Here is a 12,556-nt window from a genome sequence, read left to right on the forward strand (position 1 = left end):
TCTCAGATCCTGGCTTGACTCATTAGCCACTGAACCACACGACTCAAAACCTTTCCCAAATTCATAAGCCCAAAAAAATCAAATACTGAGTAACAGTAAAGCGGGAGTTTCAATTCTCTACTTTTAAAATTATTACTATCTTGATCCTGGGCATGAAATAATCTGTTTCTCTCTAGATCGTCTGTGGTTAATCCCAGACTCCAAGGAGGAACATGGCAGCTGAAGAGAATTTGCAGGTACTGCTGGGTATGAGCAGGTCGAAGGTTCGAGGTTTAGGGAATTTGCCTTGGGCTGAAAAAGGGGGGCGTGGGTGGGTTATCAAGGAGAGTCTTGTCTAATCTTGGTCTGTCTGCATTGCAGCCAAATGGCTGAGAATGGCCCCTATTGTCACATGAACTTGGAGGCAGGCTGAGAAACAGAACAAAGGTTTATCTGGTTCTGGTGGTTTTTCCTGGCTGTGTGGCCGCGGTCTGGAAAACCCACCAGAACCAGTTGAATCCGGCCGTGAAAGCCTTCGACAATACAAAGATTTATCTAATCGAGGTCTTGTTCCTACAGTGACCATGCACCTATAGAAGGCCTACAAGCAAGGCAGGAAGGCCAATACTTCCCACATTTGCAACCGGTATTCAGGGTATACTCTGAATGTGGAGGTTCCATTTAATCATTATGGTTAATAGCTATATACAGACCTGCCCTCCATCAGTTTATCTATTCCCCTTATAGTATTACTGGCACATTTCATTTATTGGTTTCATATATTCCACCTTTCTCTCCAGTGGGGACCTTTCATTGTTTTCCTCCTCACAAATACTACAGGTAGCCAGGCAGTTTCGGCTGACAGTATTTTGTCGCAGTGAATTCCTTAAATTCTGTATGCAGTGCATAAAGAAAGTCTCCCTTTTGTATCTCCTGAATCAACCGACCGTCAGTTTGAGGCGTGAAAGTTGTGCTGACACAGTTCATTGAAGCTGTACAAGTTCACAGACAAGACATGTGAGACCCCTGATAGGTACCGAGGCAAGGATCATACGCCTCACCAGCCAAGCCTTGATAAGAATGTCAAAAGGGTAAAAAGGCTGGGTGGAATTTTTAACGCAACAAGAAGGAAAGCCATCACAGATATGCGATGCCCCTGCCGTATACCCTAGTGCAGGGGTAGGGAACCTTTAACACTCAAAGAGCCATTTGGACCCGTTTTCCATGGGAAAAGAAAACACTTGGAGCCGCAAATAATTTTTGACATTGAAAATAAAGATAACACTATATATATAGGGTTTTTTTAAACCTTTTACTCCGCTCATTCTGAGAAGTGCATGGATGCGCAGGGCGGGCAAGGATGAAGCCAGCGGCTTGGCCTCGCTGGCTGCCAGGAAAACACCAGCCCGGCTCTCAGCCGAGGCTGGCGAGAGAGGAAGCCCAGCGGCACGCGTGTAGCTGGCGGTGGGCGGTTGGTGCACCCGCCCTGCTGCCTGCAGGGTGGGCAAGGATGGGGCCGGCGGCTCGGCTCGTGGAGCCACAGTGCAAGGGCAGAAGAGCCGCATGCGGCTCTCGAGCCGCAGGTTCCCTACCCCTGCCCTAGTGCAATGCACTAAAAGCAAAAAAAAGAACTAGAAATATTTGCAGAGCAAATAAATCTGTATTGTCGAAGGCTTTCACGGCCGGATTCAACTGGTTGTGGTGGCCACACAGCTCGGAAAACCCACCACACCCAGCCAAATAAATCTGTAGTCTATTTATTGAGAGCGGGTGTAAACTTTTAATCAAAATTTTAAAAACAAGCTGAATTTTGCTTTTCTCTATTCTTTTCTGTCAACAATACAAGTAAATGGTTAAATGAGGACCTGAGGTACAACCGTTTGTATTGAAGTAGACTAGATCCAGCCAGCTTTGTTAGGGGCGGGGGGAACGGGCGGGTTCAAATTGAATGCAGTAAAACATCTAGTTGGGTCGGGCCCCTCCTGAGTTCCACTCCTGGGTAAAAGAAAGAGGGAGCGCTGCGGAAAATACATAGGATGAAATAATATCGAGAATTTTTGATGTTTTTATGTTTTTCAGTCCCTTGTGCAGGTTTCTTCGGGCAGCATTTGTAGATGAAGATCATTTTTAGAACCACAGTTGATTTTTTAACATATAAAGCTCCTTCATCAGTGGTTTGCGCTGTTGGGATTAATTCCTGATTTACCCAAACCCGAGGTACTAAACTGCGGAGTTTGTGAACTGATCTGAATGCTTCTTTATCTACACTGGAAGGCCATATTGTTGTATACAATAAACTGAGGAGGGGAATCTTGAATGTGGGGTTTTTGTTCTTCTGAACCTAAGCACACCCTGACAGTGGAGGGTCACTCTTCCTCCTTTAGGATCCTGAAACCTTTGAAGAGGTGTCCGTGAGTGTCATTGAAGAAAAAGAGTTCCCTTTGGATCCTTCTCTGCTTGCTCTCTCGGGAAACGACGTGCAGCAGTATTGCACCATGCTGTCCTTGATGGGTAAGAGTCACAATTTAGCGTATTTGCTCCTTTAGTTGATATATATATATAAACCCCCGTGTCACTGATTGCCAAAGCAGCCTACCAGAAAAGCAAATGGCAGTTGTTTAAAGCAATCAAACATAATCGCAACAACCTGTTGTCAGAGTAGCAGGCCTAAAAGGCTAGTGATCAGGACCTAAAAAGATCCCTAATCTTTTTAGACCGTTTGGGAACAAATATGACAAAATAGACAGAAAACCTCTATTGTGAGGGCAATCTGACTGTGACATCCATCACCCCATTGATCACCAGGGTTGATCTGGCTGGCTAGGCAGGTATTCCCTACCTACCTCTCTGTTTCATGTGCATCCCTTCTGCCGCTGTGTGCTCAGTGAATGAGGAGCACAATTCCGGATAGAAGGAGCGTGCCGTTCTTTGGTCAAGGGTATACAATAGCTGCACTCCCCTGCTAGACTTCCAAACAAGCCCAAGGTCCATTTGTAGGAGAACATAGGGGAACAAATAACATCTTTCATACTGTGTATTGTCGAAGGCTTTCACAGCCGGAATCACTAGTGTGTTGTGGGTTTTCCAGGCTGTATGGCCGTGTTCCAGTAGCATTTTCTCCTGACGTTTTGCCAGTGGCGGGATTCAAATAATTTAACAACCGGTTCTGGTGGTGGGAATTTAAATAGTTTAACAAGCAGTTGTTTACAAGAGGCATTTTAACAACCAGTCCTGTCAAAGGGGTGCAAACCTGCTGAATTCCACCACTGCGTTTCGCCTGCATCTGTGGCTGGCATCTTCAGAGGATCTGATGGTAGTAATACTCTTTTGAAGTAGGAAGGTAGGCCAAGAAAAGGCATCCCATACTGTTGGGCCGCCACCCGAAAGGCCCTGATGCACACAGAGGCCGGTGTATGGTCCCTCGGCATGATGGAATTGAATAGGGATGCCACCTTCCAGGTGGGTTTTGGGAATCTGCTGGAATTACAGCTCCTTTCCAGACTACATAGATCAGCCCTCTGTAGAAAATGGCTGCTTTGGAGCATGGACTCTTTGGCACTGTACCCCACGGAGGTCCTCCCCAGACTGCACCCCAAATCTCCCTGGAAATTCCCAACCTGGATTTGGCACCCCTGTCGCCCGCCCCCATCCCCTGCCGGTGGCCAGGGGTGACCTGGCAACCATATAGAAGAAGAAGAAGAAGAGTTTGGATTTATATCCCCCCTTTCTCTCCTGCAGGAGACTCAAAGGGGCTGACAATCTCCTTGCCCTTCCCCCCTCACAGCAAACACCCTGTGAGGTAGGTGGGGCTGAGAGAGCTCCGAGGAGCTGTGACTAGCCCAAGGTCACCTAGCTGGCGTGTGTGGGAGTGCACAGGCTAATCTGAATTCCCCAGATAAGCCTCCACAGCTCAGGCGGCAGAGCTGGGAATCAAACCCGGTTCCTCCAGATTAGATACACGAGCTCTTACCCTCCTACGCCACTGCTATATTTGAAGCATGGCCTCATTCATTCAAAGCACAGCTGGAGAGCGGAATAGGTTCAGACATCTTTCTTAGGCCCCTTCTGCACATGCAAAATAATGCGTTTTCAAACCACTTTCACAACTGTTTGCAAGTGGATTTTGCTATTCCGCACACCTTCAAAGAGCACTGAAAGCAGTTTGAAAGTGCATTATTCTGCATGTGCGGAATGAGCCTTACTCAGTAGAGCTACCATGTATCTTGGTGGGGCTGCTAAGAAATGAATGAAAAACCAACATCTACACCCCAACCCATCCCTGTATGCCGTTTAGTGTCTTGTGAGTTATTAACACTGGCAATGGAAATGTGAAATAAACACATTTTTAAGGTCAACAGTTTTTACACACCTTCGATGAACACCTCTCTTAAGTGAAGGGCTTCCTTTCGGCATTCCGGTGTGCATACAGCCATCATAACTCATCAGGAGTAGTTATATAACTAATCTTCAAAATGCATCTGAAATGTAGGAGATGCCTCGTTCGGGCCCTGCCAGGCAGATCCAGCGTGTGAATTTGTAACACTGCCATTCGGGGCACACCAGCTGCTGCGGGTTTTAGCTAGAAACGTTTCTATTTTAAGCACAAGCCCTCGCTTTTCAAATGGAGTTTAAATTTTAAATCCTTAAATTAAAAAAGAGGAGGCAGGTTGGAAAGGAAGAGAAATCCTTATAGGGAGCGGGATGGGGCAATGGCTGCGCCCGGCTACGGCCTTCAGGGGAGGGTTCATACAGGCGTTGATGCTTTCTGAGACACCTTGAAGCCGGGCTGTTGAGGGCGAATGGTGCCCTTTTGAAATGGGTGTCTCACCTTATGTGTAGCAAAGCACCATAGAGTCTTGGGAGAAACAGAGCACAGATTTGTCCATAACAAGGAACAAACAAACCACTAGTCTTTTCAGATTAGTTCACTGTACCCTTTTCAACAAAAAGAACTAAGTAGAATTGTAACTCCGCCCACCACACACGCAAGAGCGTGAGGAGCCCAGTTTTGATTTGCTAAACTTTTTCACCTTTTCCCACATAACTCAGGGATTTGTATGGCTTTCATGGAGCTTCAGGGAGCAGCAGTGTGGCATAGTGGTTAAGAGCAGGTGCATTCTAATCTGAAGGAACCGGGTTTGATTCCCCTCTGTGCCGCTTGAGCTGTGGAGGCTTATCTGGCAAAGTAGATTAGCCCACACACGCCAGCTGGGTGACCTTGGGCCAGTCACAGCTTTTCGGAGCTCTCTCAGCCCCACCCACCTCACAGGGTGTTTGTTGTAAGGGGGGAAGGGCAAGGAAATTGTAAGCCCCTTTGAGTCTCCTACAGGAGAGAAAAGGGGGATATAAATCCAAACTCCTCCTCCTCCTTCTCCTTCTTCTTCTTCTTGGCACACTGGTAAGATCCAATCATACGTTAGCATCTTTTAGGCCCCTCCCGCACATGCAGAATAATGCACTTTCAATGCACTCTGGAGCTGGATTTTACTGTGCGGAATAGCAATATCCACTTTCAAACAATGGTGAAAGTGGATTGAAAGTGCGTTATTCTGCATGTGTGGAAGGGACCTTAGTCTCCCACCAGTCCCTGTGTGGTGTTTTAGGCTAAATGACTTGCCTGCAGCTACGCAGTGAGTTTCTTTTGCACCCGAGGCTTTCGCGTCTAGTCCCTGTGTTCTCTAGCAAGGAGACGGAGATTCTGAAGGGGTGTGGGTAACCCAAAGGAGTCTGTCTGGAGGAAGAGGTTGCTGATGCGGGTGGTGCCTTCCTCCCCACTAATAGTCACAGAAAGGAAACCGCACCAAAAAAAAGAGCCATCACCATTCACCATAAAAAGACAGAAAGTCTGAAACAACAGATCAAAACCAAATCAATAAGTAAGTTCATATCCAACGTACATATCTCATCGTTGTAAAAATGATGTGGTGAAGTGAAGCATCAATACATTATGTATTTGTACTCTGGGAATCTTGCTCAGTATATATTTTGCGCTTGATATGTGGTTATTGATCCCATTTTGATCTGTTGTTCTTTACCATGACATCTTTCTGTTGAGATGCTAACTGCACGGCTTTGTGGCTTCCTTTCTTTGACGGCTGGTCTGGATGTTTCCTCTGCATATCTTTCTTTCTGCATATCTGTATCTTTCTTATCACACTAGCCCACCTGGGTGGATCAAACACTCCCCAGGAAAGAATGTTTCCAAATCTATGCAGGGTTCGGAGGAAAAGAGGTTTATATCCCCCAGTGTTCTGCCATCACAACCCACTGTGGGATCTGCTTTGTTTGTGAAGCAGCAGCGGCGTAGTGGTTGAGAGCAGGTGCACTCTAATCTGGAGAACTGGGTTTGATTCCCCGCTCTGCCACTTCAGCTGTGGAGGCTTATCTGGGGAACTAGATTAACCTGTGCACTCTATCACATGCCAGCTGGGTGACCGTGGGCTAGTCACAGCTCTCCTGAGCTCTCTCAGCCTCACCCACCTCACAGGGTGTTTGTTGGGGGGGGGGGGAGATTTTAAGCCCCTTTGAGACTCCTTATAGGAGAGAAAGGGGGAGGTATAAATCCAAACTATTATTACTACGACTACTCCTCTTCTTCTTCTTCTTCTTCTTCTTCTTCTTCTTCTTCTTCTTCTTCTTCTTCTTCTTCTTCTTCTTCTTCTTCTTCTTCTTCTTCTTCTTCTTCTTCTTCTTCTTCTTCTTCTTCTTCTTCTTCTTCCTCTTCCTCTTCCTCTTCTTCCTCTTCCTCTTCTTCCTCTTCCTCTACCTCTTCCTCCTCCTCCTCCGCCACCACCTGGTTGTTGGGGATCAGAAATACCCTTTCTCAGGCCCCTTCCACACATGCAGAATAATGCACTTTCAATCCACTTTCAATACACTTTGCAGCTGGATTTTACTGTGCAGAATAGCAAAATCCACTTGCAAACAATTGTGAAAGTGGATTGAAAGTGCATTATTCTGCATGTGCGGAAGGGGCCCCAGTGATCACATTGGACGGGTTAGTCCATCCAGTCCACAAACTTTTGCAATCATCAGCTGCGTGCACAGCCAGACCAGTGCAAGAGGATCGGCCCACGCTTCCTTACAGTGTTGCTTGGTGTATGGGTGTAGGCAAGAACTTTAGAAGAGGAACCCTCAAGTTAAAAGAAAGAATTGATGCTACATGAGGGAAAGGCTCAATGGTAAAACATCTCCTTTACATGTAGAAAGTCACAGGTTCTGTCCCGGGCTTCTCCAGTTAAAACAGTCGGGTACTAGGGCTGTATGGCCGTGTTCTATCAGCATTCTCTCCTGACATTTCGCCTGCATCTGTGGCTGGCATCTTCAGAGGATCAGTCACAGATGCAGGCAAAACGTCAGGAGAGAATGCTGCTAGAACACGGCCATACAGCCCGGAAACCACACAGCACCCCAGTGATTCCGGCCGTGAAAGCCTTCGACAATACATAGTCGGGTACTAGCTGATGCAAAAGGTCTCTGCCTGAAATTCTGAAGAGCTGCTGTGAGTCAGAGCAGATCATCCCAGCCTCGATAGACCCACGGTCCGATTCAGCTCAAGGCAGTTTCATGATTTCACATGAGTGCTCGGTTGAATAGAGCCAGGACCTCCAATCCTTTTCAGCCGGCAGGCTCCTTTAGAATAATGGTTCAGCATGGGGAGGCACAACCACAACATGATTGCCACAGAAGGCGGAGCCAAGCACAAAATATCAGGGAGTGGGTTATGCATATCTGTGGTTGTAGGTCTTCAGCATTTCAGGGAGAAGCCTTTTAAAAACAAACATGTCGCCTTAAAATATTTTCTTGCATACGGACAAAATAAGTTCACATAGGGAGGTAGCTAAGGAGCCCTCAACTGGCAGCTACCGGTCTTCATGTTGCAGGCATCTAATGCTCTTACGTGAAAGGAAAAGGGGGAAAAAGTACTTTTTCTCCTGGCTATCTCTTTCCATGAGCTCTTGACTCATAAGCCCAGCCGTTTTTGACCTCCATGGTTACGTGCAACAATGACCTTTGGTGCTGAAGGGTTGGCGGGAACTCCTTGCACGAGTCTACAGTAAGAGAGAGACTCTGGCCAGATTTTGATAGGAATGTGAATGCTCTTTGAAAAGTGAACGTTTGATATTGTGATGTTATTATCAACTTCCATTTGAATTGTAAAAATAAATTGAAACTGGAGCCCACCGGTCCACATTAGAGTCCACTGCTCAGCCCCACCCACCTCACAGGGTGTTTGTTGTGGGGGGGGGGGGGGAGGAAGGCAGTGGTGTGATCCAAAAATTTTAGTAACAGGTTCCCATGGTGGTGGGATTCAAACTGTGGCGTAGCGCCAATGGGGCTGGGTGGGGCATGGCGGGGGTGTGGCCGGGCATTCCGGGGGCGGGGCATTCCTAGGCAGGGCTGTGGCAAGGATGCAGCCGCTGCGCCAGTCCTTGGGCGGGAAACGAATGCACGCAGGTGCAGGCTGCCACACACGCCGGTGCACCTCCTGCTAGACTGCTTCAAGTTCTGCGCGCTACTGCTGAGAGGAGGGGCGTAACTAAGGCAAAAATCACGTGGCAAAAGATGAAAGATACGTGCCATGTGAATCAGTCCGTAGCATTTTCCCAGCATTGCAAGACAATCTTCAGAACCAAACTTCTAGAAACTGTGCTCTATTTGAATAAAATGGGACTTCCTTTCGAGTAGACCTGTTAGGGATTCCTCGCTTAGTTGATCGACCTAACTTTGCTGTCCTGTTGAATTCCCCCACACTCCCTTAATTGGTTTGGGGAGGGGGCTGCCTTGCTCTTTCAAGTTGATGAGTTGAGTTTAGCTTGCTCGTTTTTCTCTTGCTCTTTGGTCGGGCAGAATTTCAGAACATCAAGCCTGGAATGTTCTTGAAAACGGAGCAAGGACAGATGCCTCTCTCACTGGTCACAGTTACAGAAGAATATGAGGTTGCACCGTGTTCCTATGAAGGTGAGCAGTTATACATGTATCCTTCAAACCAAAGCAGTAAAGTAGGTCATTTTTAATCCCTTTTACAGATGAGAATGTTAGATGAAGAGTTGAAGATAATGTAGCATTTTCTTTCTCACTTTTTTTCTCTTTTAATCCTTACTGCGGGGTTTTCCTCTGTCTCTTTCACATGGGGAGGGGTCCCTTGACCTGTCTTGCTTATTTGATTTCCTCATTCTTATGTGCGTACATTTATAAATGACAATCGGAAGGACTGCAAAAAAACTACTTAATTGCATTAAAGTTTTATGGAGGAGTTCAACTTGGAAGGGCTTTGTGAAAAGGAAAGGCACTGGCGTAGCGAGGGAGCAAGAGGGGACTAGAGCCCCAGGTGCTACTTCCTGGAGGGGTGCACTCTGCCCCCCCTTGTAACTCTGCCCCCTATAAAGAATAGTGAAGGGATAGAAAAAGTGCAGAGAAAGGCTACGAGAATGATGGAGGGACTGGAGCACCTTCCTTATGAGGAGAGGCTGCAGCGTTTGGGACTCTTTAGTTTGGAGAGGAGACGTCTGAGGGGGGATATGATTGAAGTCTATAAAATTATGCATGGGGTAGAAAATGTTGACAGAGATAAATTTTTCTCTCTTCCTCACAATACTAGAACCAGGGGGCATCTATTGAAAATGCTGGGGGGAAGAATTAGGACTAATAAAAGGAAACGCTTCTTCACGCAACGTGTGATTGGTGTTTGGAATATGTTGCCACAGGAGGCCACTAGCCTGGATAGCTTTAAAAGGGGCTTGGACAGATTTATGGAGGAGAAGTCGAGCTATGGCTGCCAATCTTGATCCTCCTTGATCTGAGATTGCAAATGCCTTAACAGACCAGGTGCTCGGGAGCAGCAGCAGCAGAAGGCCAAGACAATTAAAAACAAACAAACAAGGCAGCAGCCATTTAAACCAATGGGACAAAGCTAAGAATAAAATCCATTTTCTAAGAGAAACAAGGGGGCAGGGCAGAACTAGGCCTACACCTTCAGTCAACTAAGATCATACACCAAACTAGCAGCAAGGAAAGCAAGGCGAACCTTGTGCCAAAGATGGACACCAAGCGCTATTTTTAAAGCAGTCTTTAACTTATGCCCATGTCCTCTTTGTTATCCAAGCAGGCAACTGGTCAGTGCCATTTGACCTCCCACAGCAAGGCAGCCCAGGGCCGCAGGTGCGAATCCATTATGACTTTTTGTGCCACTCGAAAGGCGATACTCTCCAGGGAAACCCCTTCAGCTGCTCGAGTTTTTCCAAGTCCGAACAGGAAACCGATCTGCAGACAAGCAAGGATGAGTCCGTGGCCTCTGGGGAAAATCTCAGTACGTTCTCTGAGATACAGAAGGTCCGTCTGCTGGAGCAAGGGCTGATGGGAAATTCAAATAAAGCTTCCCCACAAGGGAAAGGCTCTAGGCAGCCAAATGAAATGGATTTTACGGAAGGGCAAGGGTCTGTCGATCTGGCTTCTAAGCAGAATAACGCCCCAAATTCCAGCAGATTCAATCTGCTTCCAGGAAATGGTTTGAGAACTGCTGGACATTGCAGGGATCGTGGTGTTGGGGAAGTTTCCATCCACCAAACAACCCAGCCAGGAGAGAGAAATCGTTCCTGCAGCAACAGCAGGGAAAGGGTGAGTGAGCAACCGTCTTCGGTGGTCCCTGAGAGATCTCACTCTGGAGAGACCCGCTGTTCGTGCCCCAGCTGCGGAGGAGTGTTCAGTCTGAATGGGAACGCCGTTACCCACCAATTATCCCACACTGGGGAGAAGTTGTACAAATGCCCCAGTTGTGGACACCTCTTCGCCTGCAACACGCCAGGCGGTGCTGAACGCCCCCCGGTAACTCCTACGCACGACTGGGAGAGACTCTTCTCCAAGCTGGACCTGAAAGACCATTCTAGACCAAACAAGAATGGGGTCAAGAAGCCCTTCCACTGCCCTGACTGCGGGTTAGGCTTCGTTCACAAATCCAGCATCCCCCGGCATCAGAAGCTCCACAGAAAAGAAAACCTGTCACAGAATCCAGGGCAAGAGAAAAGCTGTAGCCCGACTGAGAACAAACTTTGCAGTCCAACGGCTCAGTCCGGAAAGACGCCCCTTTCCTGTCCTGGCAGCAGGTCCCCCTCGGCAGGCAAAGGCAAGGCTTCCTTTTCTGCTCTGTGCGAGGTGTGCGGGCAAGGCTTCTCCCTCGCCTGCAAGTTCCAGAGGCACCTGGCCGCCCATTGGGCGGAGAAGCCCTTTCGCTGCTGCCATTGCGGGAAAGCGTTCAGGCTCAAGTCCGTGCTGACGAGGCACCTGCTCCTCCACCAGCCAGAGAAGCCCTTCCGATGCCTCTGTTGTGAAAAAAGCTACATTCAGAAATGCCACCTGAACAGGCATTTTCAGCAACATCACGGAGCGTCTGAATGAAGCGAAGAAAAGCGGGTCTTCGTCGTCTGGGCGCCTGAGGCTGATATTGTCCCTGCCATATGATCTTCCTTTGGAGCGTCCGGAGTTGTCACGAGAATCTACTTTCTCCTCCACTTTTCTCTACCTTCTCTTCCTAGGGGTTCGACTAGATTAGTGGGCTCGAATGTCTTCTTTTTTTTTCAAATAATTTTTATTTTTGTCAGAAACGGTTACAGAAAAAGTTCACAGTAATAACGGTAAAGATATTCTAAAAATCGTTAGGCAGGATCTGCATTGATGATCTTACAAACAAATTAACAGTGGCTAGTGTACTGAATAGAACAGCCTTAGTCATTAAGCAATCTACTCTGATCAGCTGGTTGTTGGGGGTTCTCCGGGCTGTGTGGCCATGGTCTGGTGGATCTTGTTCCTAACGTTTCACCTGCATCTGTGGCCAGCATCTTCAGAGGTGTATCACAGAGGGAAGTAGACTTCCCTCTGCGATACACCTCTGAAGATGCCAACCACAGATGCAGGTGAAACGTTAGGAACAAGATCTACCGGACCATGGCCACACAGCCCGGAAAACCCACCACAACCAGTTGAATCCGGCCGTGAAAGCCTCCAACAATACATTACTATTATCAGATCTTTTGTTTCTCAAATCTCTGTTGTCTAGTCCACAGGTGTCAAACTCGTGGCCCTCCAGATGTTATGGACTACAGTTCCCATCATCCCCTGCCAGCATCATGCTGGCAGGGGATGATGGGACCTGTAGTCCATAACATATGGAGGGCTACGAGTTTGACACCTATGGTCTAGTCAGTGGCTTACTGGGGTCTCAGGCTGAGTTCTCTTTCACATCTCCTACCACCTGAACCCTGTTATGTGGAGGTGCTCGGGATTGAACCCGGGATCTCTGCTAGCCAAGCAAATACTCAACCAACTGAGCCACAGCCCTTCCGTCAATTTAGTCATTTCTTACTACATTCTCATTAATTACATTTCAAATGGAATTAATGGGCAAATACATATTTTTTTTTGTACATAAAAATAGTGTTATAATAGTTCAAGACGTTCTTACACGGACTCAAGCGTCTTGAGCAGAGTTTCCATTCATCTTTCATTGTCCTGTTCCATGACACTTGTCTTTTCCCTCTTAACCTTTCTTGGCGGGAGGTGGGGGAGGGGTTCTGCTCTTCTT

At 47.5% G+C, this 12,556-nt stretch overlaps 1 protein-coding gene across 1 annotated transcript; it reads left to right on the plus strand.

The window, feature by feature from the left end:
• The first annotated feature begins 212 nt into the window (after positions 1-212).
• On the plus strand, positions 213-11,373 carry LOC125427727 (zinc finger protein 567-like). Its single transcript, XM_048487280.1, has 4 exons — positions 213-236; positions 2,364-2,490; positions 8,830-8,940; positions 10,088-11,373. The coding sequence occupies exons 1-4, from the start codon at positions 213-215 to the stop codon at positions 11,371-11,373; spliced, it is 1,548 nt and encodes a 515-aa protein (XP_048343237.1).
• Positions 11,374-12,556: the final 1,183 nt, after the last annotated feature.

Source organism: Sphaerodactylus townsendi, linkage group LG03 (genome assembly GCF_021028975.2).
Source record: "Sphaerodactylus townsendi isolate TG3544 linkage group LG03, MPM_Stown_v2.3, whole genome shotgun sequence".
NCBI classification, from domain to species: domain Eukaryota; kingdom Metazoa; phylum Chordata; class Lepidosauria; order Squamata; family Sphaerodactylidae; genus Sphaerodactylus; species Sphaerodactylus townsendi.

Excerpts from the sequence above, each read along its gene's own strand:
- LOC125427727 (XM_048487280.1), top strand. The coding sequence starts at position 213 with ATGGCAGCTGAAGAGAATTTGCAG. Across the intron at positions 237-2,363 it reads CAGCTGAAGAGAATTTGCAG|GATCCTGAAACCTTTGAAGA; the intron begins GTACTGCTGGGT and ends TTCCTCCTTTAG. Across the intron at positions 2,491-8,829 it reads CACCATGCTGTCCTTGATGG|AATTTCAGAACATCAAGCCT; the intron begins GTAAGAGTCACA and ends TTGGTCGGGCAG.